Source organism: Gallus gallus, chromosome 3, assembly GCF_016699485.2.
Source record: "Gallus gallus isolate bGalGal1 chromosome 3, bGalGal1.mat.broiler.GRCg7b, whole genome shotgun sequence".
Lineage (NCBI taxonomy): Eukaryota > Metazoa > Chordata > Aves > Galliformes > Phasianidae > Gallus > Gallus gallus.
The window spans coordinates 55,897,914-55,918,117 of record NC_052534.1 but is presented as its reverse complement, the minus strand read 5'-3'; the positions used below and the strand labels follow the sequence as shown (position 1 = coordinate 55,918,117).

At 42.1% G+C, this 20,204-nt stretch overlaps 1 protein-coding gene across 1 annotated transcript in view; it reads right to left on the bottom strand.

Annotated features, from left to right (window-relative positions):
• The window catches only part of SLC2A12 (solute carrier family 2 member 12), a 29,763-nt gene extending 10,432 nt beyond the window's left edge, over nucleotides 1-19,331 (bottom strand). The window contains exons 1-2 of the mRNA XM_419733.7: nucleotides 19,076-19,331; nucleotides 10,002-11,321 (exon numbers count right to left, since the gene is read on the bottom strand). Coding sequence (XP_419733.1) covers nucleotides 10,002-11,321; nucleotides 19,076-19,193 — 1,438 coding nt within the window. The 5' untranslated portion in view covers nucleotides 19,194-19,331. The remainder of the gene's footprint in view (nucleotides 1-10,001; nucleotides 11,322-19,075) is intronic.
• Between the last annotated feature and the right edge of the window lie 873 nt (nucleotides 19,332-20,204).

Genomic DNA, 20,204 nt, shown 5'->3' with positions numbered 1-20,204 from the left:
GGGACTTCATCTCTGAGGATGCAGTAGAGTACATAAAAATAATTGTTCACAGTTCAAACTATTTGCATCACTAATAGACGGCCCAAACAGGCCTCAGAGTGTTAGAGGGAATTCACCCTTCCCTCTTGTCTCCTCCCATTCATGTTCAAACTGCAGGAAGGTTTTGGGGAAGGGACAGTGAGACCAATGCACTGGCTCCTTCCCCTACTGCCTGGGCCATCTGTGGAGGAGGGCAGCAAGACGTGCAGCACCTCTGATTTTCTCCCAGCATCCTTCTCCCATAAACTGTTTATCACCATTCTGATCTTGCATTTAAACTTGCATTTCAACACATATTTTTATTTACTATTGCTATTTTAATCTCTGTGAACTTGAAAAAATGCATATTGTCTGGCATGGGTTTTCCTGTTTCATGCAAGCAATTCAATATTTTCTTAGGTCTGTTTTCAGTGACACTAGATAGCTGTCCATCTGCTTGCAGTTTCAAAGGTGTCAAAAACAAGGAGACTTTTCTTGTATCAGTGATTCCTACCCAAATGATTACCAGTCAAGAACAGAGAGGTGTATAAGGATCTAAGAGTGATGGAATTGTCTCAGTTAATGTGATCTGGGGCCCATCTTGCCCAATAACAGTGCATCAGAAGGATGCGTCATAGCTCTAGTGTAGACAGGTGTATCATTATCTACACTTCTTTTCAGGTCCCCTAATAGAAGCAGATTTAAGATGGCATACAAGATGACAATTCTGTTTGCAATTGGATTTCACATCCAGCATCTCTGTCTCTCATCCTTTGTTGTGTAGACACTCATACATACCAATCAAGACAGAATAGCTTGAAGAGCAAGTAGAAAGGGAAAAAAAAGGGAGAGAAAAACATGAAAACAATCTTTCAAGAGACAACATGACTGACTATAATAAATCACATACAGTCATTCAAAATGGCCTTTTAATTAAAAACTGAAATGTGTATTCCTGCTTGTAGGTGTTTATTTGTTCAGAATATTGAATCCAGGATAATCTTGTAAGGCATTTGCAGAGGAATGACTGCAGAAGCCAAAGGCCCTAATCCACAAGGAAACTGCACATGAATTAATTCATATTTTCACATATTTCCCTTCTGAAAAGTATGGAGGGGAGAAATTACCCAGGTGGGTGGAGTAAATGAACCTGTTTTTCTAGTATCCAAGGACCTATATTGGGCCTTGGGAGGTGCGCAACAGGAAAGTGCTGCTGGGACATAACAACTGGGGGAAAATTAAGCTTTTGTTCTTGCAAAACAGAGATTTGTGTACACACTTCAGAAAGCTCCCAGTGGAAGGGGTAAGAGGCCTTCTAAAATAGAGACTTATTTACTGAGAGAACCACAATGGTCCATTTTTTCAGTCCCTCTCTATTCACTGCTGCTCATGCTTTGCTTTGGTTTGTGCTGGAGGGAGGGAGCGAGGAGGAATTTTGAAGACTCTGGGTTCATCCATCACAAGACACCTTTCAGTGCTCCTTCGCTCGTAAGAGCAGATTTTCAAATGAAACAGAAATTGGGTGCCTTCTTGTGCTCCCCTTCCTTTTGAGGAAATCCTCCATGTTTTCCTCCCAGAACTCAATAAGCTTCAGGAAGCTGGCCTAAGTGAAAAACCGTCCCCTAACGCCATGCAGTGCCTTACCCACGAGGCCATCCTCTGCGCATTGTCTGCTAGTCTCCACCTTCCTCAGCACTGCCTGTAAGTTACGTGGTGGCCCATTTTTACTTTGTTGGTATATGTTTTTCTCATACTTTATAATGCACGATTTAGTTTGATGGCCTCTACAAGTGAAATAAAATATTGTCCTTGTACTCAAAATCCTTCTTACAGTTCTAGTTTTTTTCACAAAGCTGGCTCAGGATAAGGTGGCCTCTAAAAAATTTCTCCCAGTCCCCTCTCCCCATGGAAACTGGATATTATGAAGCTTGACATCTGCCCTATGAACTTTTTCACAGATCTCATTGTAACAATGATCTTCCCTGCAAGAACATGCTCAAGGAAAACTAATGTAAAATCTTTCATTATCTTTGATATGATTATCAAAGGCCACTATTATTTACTGAATGGTTAGATGTAACGCTTGGCCTTCAACATAAGAATGGCAAATATTGCTGATAATAGACAGCCTCGATGAAGGCAGAAAAACTCCTACATGATAGTATGCTAGATTCACTTGACAGTGCACCACTTAGCTGAAGGTAATGTCGCAGTGGAACAAACAGGAATTATTAGGTTCAGTTACTAGTCAGCGTCCCAGCAGTATTCACTATGCAGACTTTTTGAAGTGGGTCCCATAGAGATATAGCACTTATTTTGGTCAGCAGCTACTAACTAACCTGAATTGAACAGGCACTTCTTTGGTATGGATAATTTTAAGCATGACAGCTGTTCCTCTTGGTGTTTATAGGTTTATTAACATAAGACCATTAGCAGAGACATGTCTATGTAATTCAGTGCACTCAGATCAGAATATTGACTCTGATTACTGTTTAAATCCAACACACTATGTCAAAAGATATGTAGCCATCTATCTTTTCTAGACAGTTCTCTTAGGTCCAGATTTTGTGCTCAGCAAGTGCAAATGGAAGCACAGTCACTGAGGAGGCATTAGAATATGCCATGGGGCATGGTGCTGTCTTCCATTCTGAAAATTCTGTCTTTCAGAATGTAAAGCCCTTGATCTAATCTTCTAAAAGACACTCCCTCATTCACCTTCTTGAAAGTACAATAATGAACAGAACGAAGACAGTGAAACAGAATACCAAAGCCAGTGAAAATGACTTCCCAGGTTTCAACGGTGCACCTCAATGTACAGCCAAATTTCAGTGTAATGGTTAAACAAGACTACTCTGTTCCTTGCAAAATGGAGCTCTAAAATAGTTAAGGAGAAACTCTTGCTGGCTTTGCCATGCTTCAGTAATGCAAAAACATCCTTGCCTAATGACATTTTTCACACTTAAAAAGGCCTCCCAGAATTGTAGATCCCAGTAAGTTAGATAAAACTAACCCATTTGGCTGGTATTTTAAAGAACCCCCCCCTTGCAATTTGAAATTCAATAATTCAACATGGAGATATCCAAAATTATCTTAAACTGGCTTGTACTTCACTTCTATTAATCATACCAAGAAGACACAAACTGACTTTTCAATGAAGTGGCATGTTAACAAGAGGGTGTAGATAAAGCTTGTCCAGGGCAAGGCAATAGGATGAGAGGGCAATTCACAATCCTTCCTTTATTTTTCACCGTGGTATGCCTGTCTTCCTACTGCAGCTTGGTGCAGACAGTGTGAAATAAAGGCCACACAAAGTAGCGTTTGAATAACACAAGAATAATGAACCAGATAAATTCTAGAGGTGTCATATTCAAACCACATGTATGCATGCATTAAACTATGATTCAGTACAAATGTGGAGTGCTGGGAATCTTCTCTTAAAATAAAGAATCCAAGACCATTTTTAATTAGGTAAAATAAGACCTTCTATACTGATTCACAGTGCAAAATTGCCATTTCCCAAGTTTATTATTCTGGTTCAAATCCAAGAAAGCATTTAAGCGTTTGCTTATTTTTGAGCACTTGATTTAATCCCCACTGCTATCTCCTTTTCCAGAGCAAAGGACAAAACAATGTGAAACCAATGTTGTTCATTTCTGCGAAATGTAAGGCTGAGCCACAGATGATCTGCAAAATGTAGAAGCTCAAAAATAAAGCATTGCAAACAAATGTCATGCAAGGCAATGCTGAGCATGAATGCCTGTTAATGTCAAATTAATGTGCACTATAAATTAATACAATAGCCATATGTTTTGTAAAAACCTGAAATACTGCTCTAACACCAAAGATACTGATGTGAATTCTAGGCACCCCTATCTTTCTCCAGTTAGTTTTCCAAGTTAGTGCAAGGCCATATGGCTTCCAAAACATTGGGACAACTGACTAAATCAACTGACAGTTAACATTTTCATAGTGACGGCTCTCTCTCACACAAGGTTTTCTAGTTTCTGGTAGGGCATTTATTGGCCTAGTATAGGTCCAGGAGCGTTTTGTTACAGAGGAAAAAAACAGCCCTATGCAGTCTGGATCATAAACATGACAGGAGACATGACCTCTGTGGTCAGGTCCCTGGGCTGTTCAGTGTCATGTGTAAAACCAGCTGTTCTGGGTTTTCTTAGAGATACATATAGTAACTGAGGAGAAGGACAGAAATGGTTTTGCATTTAACCACGCTAATGAATCATGTCTTCACTTAGGTAGCCAATACATTTAAAAATCACAGAAGCAAAGTCCAATGGACTTTCACTATATTTCCAGCATAATTCTCAGGAATTCCAGAGAAATGTTCCAGGTCTGGGTTTTGGCTTGTCTAATAAAATAAAACATAAAGAAAGACAGCCACATAAAATTGAATAAGGATAGTGGTAGATTGAAAAAGGGAATTATTTCCTTCATTAGCTCCACAGATTTCACTTGAGAATCCTTGAACTTCCATCATTCCTCCATCTTCCCTATTGTCCCCGGCACAGGTATAAAACTTTGTATTTGAATGATGTCAACAATTCACAGTAAAATGTAGACACAACAGGTGAGTTTCACATGGGAATGTAATCTCACAGTCTCGTGTAGCTTCCCGACCACCCTAAAATCCCTCAATAGCCACTGAGGAAAGGAAGACTGTTCCACAGAAGAGGTCAAGGAGCAGGGATCTGAACACCCTCTCCACAGATGGAGAGAACATATTCATCTGCAATTATCTGAGGAATCTGGCTCACATATCAGTTAAATGTCCAAGCAGGCTGTACATTCCCTTTCAGGAAAAAATTATCTCAGTTTTAAAACATCCATTCAAGCTGATATAAATTAAACTCTGATACACTCAGCATGGCAAATCTTCCCAGCTTTAAACTAGGAACAGGCATCTGTCAACTCAGATTAGGACTTCATCTGTAAAAATTTGCTCTTAAGATTTGTCCTTAACAAGAGCTTGTCTTCACTGATGTCCCCATGTGGGGTTTGTTCTTTATGGGGCTGACAACCCCACACAAAAAGCTTCATGAAGATGGTGCATCCCAGCAGGGCTTGCTGAAAAGTAGGGTCACTGCTCACTCTTGGGGGCACATGTACCAGAGGACATGAAACTGCAGTCTCTCGTATGGGAGGAATTTCAGCAGTGTAAAACTAGAAACCCAAGGGTATCTTGGTAGCCTGCCCTATTTCCCTGCTTCAGGATCAGATGGGTGCTCACATCTGGGTCCCACACACCTCATATTTAACTTATTCCACTCTTCAGCAGATCTTAATACCAAAGTACTGAGTTCTACAAGCAGCTTATAGGAGTTTTGATGGGGCTATAAAAGCTATGTGGAAAAGTAAGGTTTACTGTAAGTTCTAAATCTTCCCTTTGGCCTCATTATGCATTTATTTGTCCACTACAAAAAAAAAATGTAAAAAACACTTCTATCTATCTCTGTGTGGGGTTTTCCTTTGTGCCAAGCCGAGACCTTGAAGACATTCCTTCAGATGCAGGCACTGGTCTGCTCTGGGAGCATTACGTGTGTACTATTTGGGCTTTGAATGTTCAGGGTTGGGGCATCCCAGCAGATCTGAGAAGTATCCTAGAAGAGGATCCTGCAATGGCCTTCAAGATCAGAGCTCTGACAGTTCAGCCTTGGGCTCTGGAGAGCTGCACAAAGCTCACAGATATGTAGTAATAGCACATTTTATGTCCCAGTTCCACAAAGATATAAACACCTATGGACTTTATGCATCTACACTGTTTTGAGGATGGATCTTCTCAAGAAAATGCCTCTCAGTCCCACTTGCAGGTACTTCCATTGATTTGCATTCACATCCTCCACATGAAGTTCGCACCAGCTAATTGTCCTGAAGTTCATTGGCTAACTGCATAAATACCCTTGCAGTTATACAGGAACCTGTTCCAAGGACTAGCAGAGGAGGAGGAAGGAGCTCTTCTGAGCAAGACACCAGTGCTGTACGCCCAATCCAAATCCATGCATTCAACATCTGTCTCTCAATTAAAGCATTCCCCACTCCACAGCAAAAGAAACCTGTGAGCAACACTGGGCCTCCTCCCTTGAACTGCATGCAGGGCTCCCGTGTTACACGTAAGAGATACTGTCCAAGTCCTGTTTTACTTTTTATGTCCTAGAACAAATTTAGGCCTAGAAACAGATGCCATTTGGGTGCAGACTCAGTTAATGTTACTTGCTTCCCAGCGCAAGACTTGCTGGAACCCTTCTGGTTTTTGCAAGATGAAGAGGATTAGCTCCAGGGCATACCGCATTTCTGTATTAACATGTGTGGTGCTACAATCTCTCTTTCACCTACTTACTGGTGAGATCATTCAGTGCAAAGGCATGGGCTTATGCTTTCAGAGATGTCTGTGGATATATGAGAAAATGTGGAGGCAAGCTGTCCATACGTGTGATATTTAGCTTTTGATCCTAAATGGTGCAAAAGGAGTAGGTGAGGACAGAGGATCAGATCTTTGTGAAACAAGTGCCATGCAACACCCAAACCTGGATGTTGTTTGCTGGGACAGTGAGGGAAGCAGCAGGGTTCTTGACACTTACTCTGTTTCAGAAAGGCTAAAGGTGCTCTACAGTTGTTAAGAATGAAAACCCTCTTGCATATACTCCATCCAACTCCAAGAGTCCTACATTTACAGCTTTTTTTTTTTTTTTGGAAAGTAAATCTTCTCCTCCAGGAGTTTGGCTTTCCTCATTCCTACAGCTATCTCAGTTTAATCTGTGTTATATGTGGGCCTGGCCCTGACTAGAAGTTCTCTGTGTTTCCTCTGTGTTAAAATCATTCCAGGGTCACACTTAGCTTTTAGCTTCAGTGACAAACTTGTGATCTACCTCTGCACTGCACTCATCTCATCTGCCTGCACTCACAGCTCCCTGTGCAAGGCATGGCAAGTCTACTTCTTTGAGGCACAGATTTCCAGTGGTGCCAGCAGCCTGCCTCTCTACAAACAGCCATGGAATGCGATGCAGGGACAGACCTTCATGTTCTTCACTCCTCACGTAGACTGAGATTTCTCATAGTCTTTGTAAGTATCTTCCATCTTCATATGACCTTTCTGATGTACAGAAAAAGGCAACTCAGACAAGGCTAGCTGGCAAATAACATCCCTTTGCTAGTAACTACCTGGAAATGCCTCTGCAAACACCCCTGGAGAGACGGCATGTGCTGCTTTGCAGCATGATGCATCACTGATTTGTTGCACCTACAAAACATCTTTAAGATTGTGTGAAATTGAGTGTGAACAAGCAGTAGATCCCATTTCATCAAGCATGATAAATCCAAAACAGAGCAGCAGAAATTCTCCCTTCATCTTGCCTAAGGGTTAGTGATACAAACACAGAACACCCTGGAAACAAAAAAGTGACTATGCAGATGCTCACTTATCTCTGAATTCTTTTGTAATGCAAAATTGGCTTTTATCTCTCACTGTCTATTTATGAGCACTCATCAGTGTGTTGCCTGAGTGCTTTGGTAAATGGCAATGAATACATGTAGTGTATGTTTCATTCATTAAAAATCCATCTACTTCATGTAATTTGGAGATAAATGAGAAATAATGGAAAAATACAGCATTTACAAATGTTTGCTGTGTACATTTGGGCAGTAATTAGCTCTTTGACTAGAATCCCAGAAAAGGAAGGGGAAAAAAAGGAGAAAGTAATTGATAAAACGATGATAGAGCTCAGGTTGTATGATCTGCCCTAAGAAGGGTGTGCCATTTTCCTAATGGTGCTACACAGATTCTCCTTTATCCCTGCAGAATGTAGTGCAGCAAGGACACAAAGTGGCTGAATTTGTTCCAGAAATGGCACAGTAAGATGGAGAGAAAGCACAAGAGCTTCCCTGTGATTTGTCCAGAAAAGCCTGATAGGATCTGTAGATCACACATCCCTAGTACTGCCACCACCCTAGCCAGCACGTATAGGAGACTCTAACACAGAAAATCCAGAGGTGTGGGTTGGCAGTACATCTGCCTACAAAGCATCACCCAGCTGTAGCCCAGTGAGCACTGGAAGCAGTGCTACAGCCTTGATGCCTCCTCCCTCTGCAAAACAGGTGAAGGCAAACAGTTTGGTCTAAGCCACAAATCAGACTGATGTAAATAACATGAACATGTTAAAACTGTTTATAGAGGCTAAGAGGCCCACTTATTCTTTACACTAAGAAAGGCACACTAGGGATAAGAAATCTAGGCTTTTAAAATACATTCAGGAGTTTGGACTCTAAGCAGCAGATGTTGAAGGCTGCATATGAGACAGAAACCATGGCCTCCTCCCCAGCTCAGCCTATGCATCCGCAAGAGAACCTTTGTAGATTCCAAAAACTTCCTGATTGTTTTACCATTGCATTTTCTATACATTGCTAGTTTAGAATGAACACTGTATTTTTGTGTGCCTGCATTTGGAAATGCCCATATCTCCCTTGAACCTTACCTTACCTTCACTTCATTTCACTTCATTTTGACTTTCTTCGATTCACACAAACACACCATGGCTTTAGCATATGTGATTTTATCAAGCTGGAGCCGAGATGGTGCCTGTTCTTACCAATTTGCTGTTTGAGAGCACTTTTGCAGTAAAGAAAGAGGTCAGGAAACAAACAGTGGCCTCAAAGGTTTCTCACATTAACCTGGCAACACACCTCGGTTTCCATAGCCATCAGGGAAATGGGCATTGTTATCAATAGCGTCACACCAGACCAGCCCAAATGACCAGGAACCCAGTTACAGCCAGGTCAACAGGAAAGTAGCTTACAGCAACAGTCCAAGCCTGAATCTGTATCCCTGCCCTGAGGGTCATTAATTCTGTGTTTGAAACACCCAAGAAAAAGCTCGAGCACCATTTCTTTTCAGGGCTGCAGCGCTGGTTTTGAGCTTGTGTCACTGAACACAGAATCTAGCCCCCACAGGGTCTGCAAGAGAGGGAACAACGCTGCAATAACAAGGCCAAACTCGCTGCCCTGGCAATGAATGTTTATCTCACACAGCTCTCCCAGTGAGCAATGTTTAAAATAAATAAATACTGCAGGGGAGTTGCTGTTACTGTAATTGTTGGGCTTTATTCTTGTGAAAGCTTTTTATCATAATAGTGCAGCAGTACAGTGTGTTTGCAGATCAGGTTTGAGCCAGAGCACAGGAGCACATAGTCAGTTAATAGATAATGAACTCTGTGCATGTGTTTTTTTGCAACAGCTTTAAAAAATCAACCCCTTCAAATACAATAATATGCAAGTGCTATTGAAGCAAATTGAAACAAAACAGAATGAAGAGATTTAGTTCCTGGTACCTGGGAATGGCACAAATGTTCTCCTCAGGAGAAGGTTGCACAGCAACCCTCCTTCATGTTCTCCCATTTGTGCTGTTTCAGCATGGGTAGTAAGGATGCTGCTGCTGAAGTTTGCTCACTAACTATGATGCTTTGAATTTCTCCACTATATCTGAAGACTGTTATACAGTCAGGAGGCCAGATCCTCAACTGGACTCAGGCACCTTGCCTTTTCATGGATCTGATGGTACCTTACCATGCAGAGGCCGAGGGCTCTTCACTGTCTTAGGTTTATGGGTTAGCAGCAGCAAATGTCTACTTCTCAACCTTCCTGGTGTAAAGAAACATCAGAACATGAGGAGGAAAGACAGACAGGAGCCCTGAAACTTTTCTGTGCAAGTCTTACACCGGTTCCTAGCTTCTCTGAAGGTGAACTAATTGTCCAATTAGTCCAATAATTGGAGATAAGTCCAATAATTTCAGTGGGTGGGACCTCTTTGTAAAAGGCACACTCTAGGCCCATCAGGACAGTTTGTAATAACACCAGTGCACGTTAGCAGAAAACACTGCTTTGCCCATGTGGGAAACTGCCTGATCGGATTGTCATCCAAGCACTTAACTTACTTGTAAATAAATAATTACAAAGAATCAGAGAAAAGAAACACTTACTTGGTCCAAGACCTATGGAAAATGCAGCAACATAAACAAGTAGGCTGGCCAGAGAGACCCATTTCAGGACAACGGGAACCTCCCCACTCTCTGTGTGAGACCCCATCATGTTTTTGCCTCCTGCTGGGGTAGTCCTGTTCAGTTCTCCTGTCCTGGTGACATCAGTGTTTCTCTGAACGTCGAATAAGAGTCCTTCTGGTAAAGCCATACTAGAAAAGAGGTCCTTGAGGCTCCCATTGGTGACACCAGTGAGGTTTCCTGGTCTCTGATAGGTATCCTCTGGAGACTGGCTTTTACAGATATTGGTGAAATTCATGTGTATGTTACGGTTCACTAAGCCCATAGTGACCAAAGATACTGCCATAACAGAAGAGCCAATACACAGAAAAGTTTTACTTCCAACTTTATCCACAAAAACTGTGGCTGGAACTGTGCTGACCACTTTAACCACTCCGACACCAGTAGAAGCCAAGCTGGCAGCTTCATTGCTCTGAAACCCAACTGACTTCAAAACAGTTGATGCATAAAATAAAATGTTAGGTTGCCCAGTTGTTTGCACAAAAAAGACTAGCGTGAGCCCTACCAGCATTCGGGCCCTCATGTTGTTCTTTGAACGAAACAGGTCCACAAAACTATACTGATGTTCATCTTTCAGGGAAGACTTGATCACAGTGAGTTCTTTAGTAGCATCTGAAGTTTCCCGTAGCCTCTCCAGTATTTTTCTTGCAGCTTCATCATTATTTTTCATGACAAGAAAACGTGGACTTGGTGGAAGGAAATACATGGCAATAGCCTGCAAGGCACCTAATGGAATTACAAGGCCAAACATATACTTCCAGCCATGAGATACGCTGGCAAATGCATAATTTGAAATATAGGCAAAGAGAATTCCTATCACAATCATGAGTTCATTTAACGAAACGAGAAGGCCTCTTCTGTGCTGTGGGGCGATCTCAGCAATATACACACATGTTGCAATTGATGATAATGATATGGAAATACCTATGGCAATTCGTCCCACAATAAGTATTCCATATGATTCATGGGGCAGTAAAATCAGACTTCCCATCACAAGTAGAGATGATGCAATAATAATAGCAAATCTCCTTCCAAAACGATCAATCAGGAATCCACCAGTGAGCGATGCAAATAAGGCCCCAAAAAGAAGGGAACTCACAACAATTTCCTGCTCTTTGCAAGAGAGTGCTAATATGCTACTCATTTGAAGAAGAGCTCCAGAGATAAGGCCCAACTCATAACCCATTAGCAGTCCACTTACAGCAGCAATGGCAGAAGATAGTAAAGTAAATGTTCCACAGCCTGAAAAAAGAGGGAAAAAGAAATTGAAACTGTGATTTCTGCAGCACTCACAACCAGTACTAAACATAAGATATAACCAGTACTAAACTTTTTTATAACTTTTAGGCAAAACAATTAGGTACAAACAAACCCAGAAGCAGTAGCTGTATACAATGCATACATATCTGTGTGTATGTGTGTAATTTTTAATTCACATAATACTCCCTTTAATTTTAATGCTTTTGGGTTTCTGATATCCTTAGTCTGAAGCCAGTAAGGTTTTGGTTGAACACTAAATAATTAAATCTTCTGCAGAATATCTTTGCAAAAGGCAACACTGACAATGCAACCTTTTGATAGGAAAACAATTTTTGCTTTGAGACATTCTCAAGGTAAGGAAAGCAATAATCTTCCAGCCAAACTGTTTCAACCTGGACTTGAATAAGTAATAAAATAATCCCTCGCCACTTATTAATTCCTTTGTTTCACCTAAAGATGCCATGACAGCTGCTGATATCAGTGTTTTTTCCTTGCCATATGAAGGTTGGTGCAGACAGCCAGAATATTTAAGGGAAACCAATGGTACCCCGAGGTACAAATTTCCAAACTTTATGGGCTTTGCTAATCATTTTTTTGGAATATCAGAAACAGATATTTCACATACTTAGGACAACCTCAATGTTAGGAATAAAAAACAGATGGCAAAAACATAAACCAAGTGGAGATTATATGCCTTTGAACCTCCACTTTAAAATAAACTCATTTTATGCAACTACGGTTCATTGTTTATTGTTACAAGATAGATTTCACTGATCATGTTCTACTAACTGTGAAGCCTTTTGCACCCTAGACTTTGAGGAATATTTCAGTTTGTTGTTGTTGGTCTTGTTCATTCTCCCAGCATGACTTTCCCCTCACCATGATGTTGGCTGCAACACAACTAGGAAAAAAGTAAACTGACTTCTGATTTCCTGCTTAGCTGGAGAAATCACATGTGCCCGAGGAGAGGTAGCTTTTGCAGCACTACAGAGTCCACATTTCAGTTAATTCTCCTGCTAAATGGTATAACTGAAAATTATACACAGACTGTTTAGCTTATTTTTCTAAGACATTAAGGTTCTCTGTTCATGCAGACTGCCTGAAGGTCCTTGCCAATAATTTTGAGCGCATTGGAGAGAATCAGCCCCATTTGACAGAGGTTATTACATTTCTGAGGAAAATCAGGCAAGTGGAGGAGGAGAGCAGCCCCAGCAGGATGTTTGCACTACTAAAACAAATAATGCCAGAGCCCAGGTCCCAACCTGGGAAGGGGGCCATGGTTCCTATTAAATTGCTGGCACAGTCTCTGTGCCATGGCATAGTTCTGCCCCATGCCACCTAGAACTCTGCTAACAATTCCTGGATGTGGCCTGATGGCACAAGGCCACCATCACACCCTGCAGCCAGCCCACAGGAGTCTGAGTTATTTCAGAGCATAGAAGAGTTTAGGTGTATGAGTATAAGCCATGCTTCCAGGGCAAGGGGATATATGTAAGCCTGTTAAATGTGTTAAAACAGGTACTGCCCATCAATTTTCCTCCCTGGCCACTGGTTGCTTCCTTTGGGCCAGGCAGAAGCCCAGAGGCAGCAGCCCCATATCAAAGAGCTTACCCAATGCAACTTAGCCTGCTGTGCCCTGTGCTGAGCAGGCTGGCAGGCTGCAGGTAGAATCATAGAATCATAGTATCACCTAGGTTGGAAAAGACCTCCAAGATCATCCAGTCCAACCATCCACCTATCACCAGTATTTCCCACTAAACCACGTCCCTCAGTACAACATCTAAATGTTTGTTGAACACCTTCAGGGTCGGTAACTCCATCACCTCCCTGGGCAACCTGTTTCAGCGCCTGACCACTCTTTCAGAGAAGAAGTATTTCCTAACATCCAATCTGAATCTCTCCTGGTACAACTTGAAGTCATTCTCCCTAGTCCTATCACTAGTTACATGGGAGAAGAGGCTGACACCCACCTCACCACAACCTCCTTTCAGGTAGCTGTAGAGAACAAAAAGGTCACCCCTGAGGTTACTCTTCTCCAGACTAAACAGTCCCAGTTTCCTCAGCCTCTTCCCTCACTCTTCATAAGACCTGTGTTCCAGATCCCTCACTTGCTTCGTTGCCCTTCTCTTAGCACACTCCAGGGCCCTCGATGTCTTTCTTGCAGTGAAGGGCCCAAAACTGAACATAGTACTCAAGATGAGGCCTCACCAGAGCTGAGTATAGAGGGATGATCACTTCCCTGCTCCTGCTGGCAACACTACTTCTGACACAAGCCAGCTAGGCAAGAGAAAGGCAAAAAATGCATGGTTGTGCAGGCACATAAGCATGGCACTGATTGCAAACATAGTTAGAAGCATAGTATCATAGAATGGCATAGAATTGAGTTGGAAAGAACTTCCAGTTCCAAACCCTCTGCCATGGGCAGGTTTTCCAATCACTAAATCAGGCACTAGATTGGTTTTCCAATCACTAAATAAATACAGGCTGCCCCGGGCCCCATCTCAACCTGGCTGTGAACACCTTCATTGATGGGGTATCCAGAGCCTCTCCAGGCAATGGGTTATGTACATGACTTATGTCAAGTTATGAGTGCAGTATTCATTTTACTGTTGCAAAATCTAATCTCTCCATTCCTCCCATCCACCTCCTTTCCATTTTTTTACTTGCTTGATGACTATATATTACTAGCTCTGGAAAACATACCCTTCCAGTATATCCTGACTGAAAACCAGGGCTGATGATAAAAGACTGTTGTGCTGAATGAATGAGCTTGGGTATCAGAAGTGAGATTGTTAATTTTTTTCACAGTGCTCTGCCCAGGCTGACATTTGTGCTTGCTTTGATGTCCCTTTATTTTACAACATCAGCCCATGAACATTTAATCTAAGATTCTGGTTTATTTAAATAGTATGAAGCCAAAAGAGATCACTGTGGTCATCTAGTCTAACAGGAACTTTGGACACAATTAAATGGATTCTTATTTTAATTAGATCAATTGAGATATTAACCTTTGATTTAAAAATTTCTAGTGTTTGAAAATCAATGTCTTTAAGTCATAGATTGTTCCTATGGTTAATTGTTTTAATTTAAAATTATCTGTAATTTATTTTTAGCCCTAATTTCTGCATCTTCAGATTACAGCTATTAGATCTTATTCTCCATTTGCCTTCACTTAGCCTTGTTCAATAAGTACAAAATTATAGCCTGTCATCAAGTCATCCCACAGATATTTCCTGGGTAGTCTTCTTAGCCTATGAGTCTTTGTAAGTTTCCCAGTCCCTTAAGTTTTCAAAGCCCAGTTCACTGAACTCTCTCCAGGTTTTCAACTTCTTTAATAAACTGTTAACAGGGCCCAGTGCTTCTGTAGAGGTTGCACAGTGCCGAATGGGAGTCTTCTGTAACTCTTCCGCTCCTAATGCAGATTTCTCTCCATACCCATCAAATGATTGTCACACCAATGTATAGGAACTCATCTTCAGCTGGCTACTCTCCAGCATAATCTTTTCGTTCTTGACTGAGTCCTTTCCAAGGCACTCAGTGCCCTTCTTTTACACATGGCCTGACCTCTTACATCCTAACTACGAATGAAAACTACTTTCCATTTGGCTGTCTTAAAGGACATAAGATGGGTTCAGGTTCCCTAACTGTGAGAAATAAACAGCATCTTTAGATTTCTTCTGTTACTACTTGTGAAAAATAGGCACTTCTAGATGTTTGAAATAGGTAAGATGCCTATTTTTCTCCACTGACTATAAAAGGAATCTGTTGCTTGCTCAGATGCAAGGTAGCTGTGAGGAGCCTCAGACATGATATCCACTTGTAGTCAATAGGCCAGGCCAGCCAAATTTCCTTAAAACAGTGATGTATCCTATTTATTAATCACACATCACATTTATCACCCACATATGTTATTATCTTTTTTCCAGGCAACAGAAAACTGTTAAGTAACGGGAACAGAAATTGAGTTTAAGGATTTCCAGCAGAAACAAAGCAGCCTGGGCAGTGTCTCCTATTTATGCTTTGAACTCTGTGTTCTGCACAGCTTTTAATTCTTTAAATGTGCAACCGTCTGTTTGGTATGGTTCCAGTTCCTTATTCAGAATGGCAGTCCCAAGACAAACATTTTAAAGGAGTCTGCCACCTGCACTATTCTTTACATCTCATACTGTCCTCTCCTCCTGGTCCCTCAGAGCAGTGCAATGGAGGTGGTTATTTTTTTTTAATCTGAGAGATGGCACAAGCTGGAGATGGAGCTTGGACACCTGGAAGTTGCTAGAGAAGCAACGTACGTAAGACTTAAGGTTACATGTAAGTTTTGCAACCCCAAGTAAAGCAGCTTGGTAAATGTCTTCACATTTGTTTTTCATTGTGTTAGCTGAGATCCTTGCTGGTGACACATATCCACAGTGGTATAGAAGTAGCCATGGGCTGTAGCTAAAGCAGACCTCTGAGTGGAAAGAAGGCTCTAATGCAGGGATGTTCAACCTTTTGGCTTGCCTGGGCTGCACTGAATAAAGAGGAACTGTTTTGGGCTGCATATGCATAATCTGCTCTGAAAGTAATGCCTCCTATTTATTTCCATGGAAACTATAACAGATACAAAGTGCACAGTAACATTATTTGATAGAGCAAGCTACAAAACACTATTTTTCCACATAGTCAGAACCATTAGCAATGCATTTTCACCAGTGATGAACAAGAGCCTGTATGTGGTGCTCGTAAATAACCGCAACAGCAAAGATGACCCACTGTTGTCACTGCTGAAATGCACCACCCACAGCCTCACTGTGTTCACATCCACTGTTCGGTCTCCAAAGTTCTCTTTGACTTCAGTATATGTTTTGCTTTAACGTTTCAAGATAGAGCATGTTGCCGTAGTTGTACTCACAGTCCTTTAGCTGTCATTTTTAATGTTTCTGGCAGTTATAGGCCTCCTTCGTTCCTTCCTCCCTCCCTCCCTTCCTCCCTCCTTCCCTCTCTCCCTCCCTCCCTCCCTCCTTTCTTCCTTCCTTCCTTCCTTCTCTCTTTCTCTTTCCTTCTCCCTTTCTCTCTTCCTTTAGCTTTATCCCTTATTCCTTTATCCTAAAATGTTTGTTCCTCTCATTTTTAGGAGATGCCTGCAAAGTGTATGGTGGTGTACAGCCCAAGGGAAAATCTGTTTTAGTGATGGCTTCCACCAAAGATAGAAGTTTCTTCTCCTGCCTGCAACAAGTCCTGTGGCTAACGAGTGTGTGGCTGGTATGTGACAAGTGATTAGAAAGTCTCTTGTTTAGTTTTCCCATGTAAACAAAATGCTTTTTCATAACTGTTACTCAGGTCAAAAGCAGCACTACTTGGCAAACAAACTTATCTTCAAGAACATTTTCTGGAACTGTTTATACTTTGTTCCTGAAAGAGAGACTGAGAACTGTTGCAGTATAGCTGAGTGTGATGCTGATGGGACAGGATGGGGACAAGTTAATAAGGGTGTGTCCTTTTCTACTTATGTTCAAGCACAAACTTGGGAAAATACATACTTTCCAAAGGCAAAATACTTGGTCTGCACATGCACTTCATGGGCATTATGGATAAATGATCTGAGCCAAGGGTATCTAATTTATCCATGATAAATATTAAAACTACAGCATTTGTATCTGAAAATTTTAAGCTGATTTTAAGAACTTCTTTTTTTCAGCATTTGAGTGCCGACTGACATACAAAAATTTTGCCTTGATGAGGAAATAGTATTCAAAATTCCCCAAACTGTCATCAGAGCAGCATTTTGCTAGTATGTAGCATGTGGATCATGTGATTCTGTAGCATAAATATTTAATATCATATGTTGGGAATTGCTGCATAATTAAATTGTGGATTTGTTTCTTGTCAAAGGTGATTATCCCATTTTCATGCCATCGTGATCTTTGCTGCATCGTCATAGTTATTTTCTGTATCATCCAAGGGGGGAAGTATAAAGAGATATATTACCCCACTGATGTGTTCTAATGTCTGAGATTTATTTAGAACCAGTACTTGCTCAATAGATGCACTACTTGTATGAGCTAGGATAACTTTGAACTACCCATCTATCTAGAAGTTTGGCGTGAGATGTGAAATCGTTACTCTACAAAACCCTATGGGAAGAAAGAAATTGCTGCTGTGGGACAAAGTTATGTTACAATTAGAGCTGGACAATCTCATAAAATATTATTTTTACCTCAAAATAGCATCAGGGCCAGGTAGTGTCATACCTGTTTGACAAACACAACTCTTGCTACCTGACCATGAAAGACAAACCCAGAACTATTATTATTATTATTATTTGTAAATTGAATTAAAAAGCAAAAGAAGAGGCAGAAGGAAGCTAGTGTATTGCACATTTTCATGCACCTTCATTCCTACAATGGTGGGAAGTATTGTGTGCTTTAGACCTTGTAACCTTGGTGAATGTATTGTGTGAGTAAAATTGATATTTCATGAACAAATCCTCTTGGAATCAATTGAAAGAGTGCAATGCAGAGCCTGCGCACCTTTCTTAGTGCTCTGACATGCGTTTTCATTATGTCAACAGGCAGCCTGGCTCTTCATTACATTAAATGGGATCTGGTGTTTTCTTATTCTCCAGTAAGAATCAGCAATTTCTTTTAATTCTTAGCAAGGTGATTGTGAATTTCTCAGGTTACTGTTTTAATTCCTGAGGTTAAGGCTAAGTGTGTAATTTGCTCATCCACATTTAACCATAGCTCTCATGCTGCAGTAGCTTCAGTCTCAGCTTATTGGAACTGCTGTGCTTCCCTTTGATAATGCCATCCTGTAACAATGTGCATTGCTCCCCCATACCCTAGGGTAATGTTAAATACATCTGCCTGCCAACTGGCTTTCTGTTCTTCATTAACCTCTGTTTCCTCTGCTTCCAGTTGTCAGCAGAAGCTGCTCGGCTGACTGTTGCTGCACTCCAACAAAGCGTTTGTGCCTGTCGTATCTGAGTATGCATGGGTCAGTCAACTCATTCATTTTTAAGTGAACAAAACTTGCTTGTGACATCACAGTCATTTCTGGCTTGCAATGGTACTTTCCCATTTGGGTACAGCTGTCTTCTGTGTGAGAAGTCATATTTGTGGGCCATTTCACTAGATCTTATTGGCAATAGAAGAGATGTGAGATGCGAAACCATGTGTGACGTGCACTGGCTGGGTGGAAGCAAAGGAGGAAGAGCTATGAAATTCAGCTTCAGCACTTGAAAGTCTTTTTCAGAGGAAATTCTGAGGTGAATTTCTCTGAGTGTCAGCACGGAAACCCTGCTTTTTCATGAAATACTTGGGTAGAAGAGACAGAAGGGAGCCCCTGGCAGACCATCCCAAATACTCCCCTTGCATGAGCAAGTGTGATTCTCACATGGCCTTCCTGGACTTCTCCTCCTGGGGATGAATCAAGCATGCATGTGTTGAAGCACCACTGTTATCTTGGATGCAGTGGGTCCCCCGATTACTCAGATAACTGATCCTCATAAAAGAAAGAGATTTACACAGCAGACAACCCATGCACGAACAATAGGGCTTGAGGGGAAAGTATCGCATATGCCACCACTCAAAACTGCAGACTGTGCTTCCCTCCTCACTTGCTATTTCCCCACTCACACTGCTAGGAACTGGAACGGTGTGTGCCTCAGTCCACAGGCTTTGCTGTGTCTTCCTGCAACCCTGCAAGCTGCACATGTGCTGCTGATCAGCGACAGCTGGTACCCGGTCCCGCCACCTTACCTGCTGCAGCCGGCAGCTGGCGGAGGTGCCCGCTGCCTCTGCCACCTTCCTCATCCTCCCCTGCTCTCATCGCCTGGCACTGCTGGCCCAGCTCCTCTGCACTCTGCACGGGTGCCATCGTTGCCTCAGCTGGAAGCCTCTCAGAGGGTGGCTGTCCTCCCCGGACCGGCCAGGAAAGCCCAGCTGATTTTTGTCATTGCAACAAGTTGCTGGAGCTGGCTGAAACCAAATGCGGACCGCAAAGTGGTTTGTGCACAACTTTGTTGCTATTTCAGAAGGCTTTGCCCTTTCCAGTGACACAGGCTGTTGCTATTCTTGGGAGCCTATTGCAGGCGAGGGGAGGGACATCTGTCGGAAGCATTGCTGTTGCCTTTTAACAAATAGTTGGAGACATCAGACATTCATGCACAGCGCGGTGCACATTCCTTACCCACTAGCTTAAGGGATCTCTCTTTTTCTCCTCCCCCTCATGCTCATACACATGTTTTTTTAGCAGAGAAGGCACATGGAGGGGAGGATATGGAGTGTGTGCTGTGTCAGCTGAATTTCAGGCGCTGAGCACACATGCACGCAGTGTCACTTCATTCTCATGAGGCATGAGCAAGTTGTGCTGAGAAACAGCAGAAAGGAAAGAAAGCTATGACATTCCTCTGCACTCCAGGAAGGTAGGAGGCAGGACTTTTTCATGGCGTAGAGGCACATGCTATTTTACAACCAAATACAATGATAAGCCAATCTCTCTCCTGTAACATTTATGGAAAAGCTGAGATTGTCTCAGTTATATGGAGACAAAGGCTTGATTCTGAGAGCTGCTGGAGTTGCTCCATGCCTACTATCTTCAGTGGGCAGTGGCCAGGGGTGGACCACATCAGCAAGGAAGGCTACAGCAGGGGCAGGTAAGCTGCCTATGGGAGCTGCCTACCTCATCCTGGTCCTGGCCCTGCTCCTGGTGCGGGAGCCTCTGCATGCTCTCAGCAAACCCACTGGCCTCAGTGTGGCAAGTTGTCCAAGTTAAACCCAGGGGGAACTGCTGTATAATTTGGCAGCGCCTCAGGCTCTTTGTTTGTTCTCTTTCTTTCTTTCATGACTTGTTTTGTCTTGGTTGGTTTTGTTCTAACATTCTGATGTC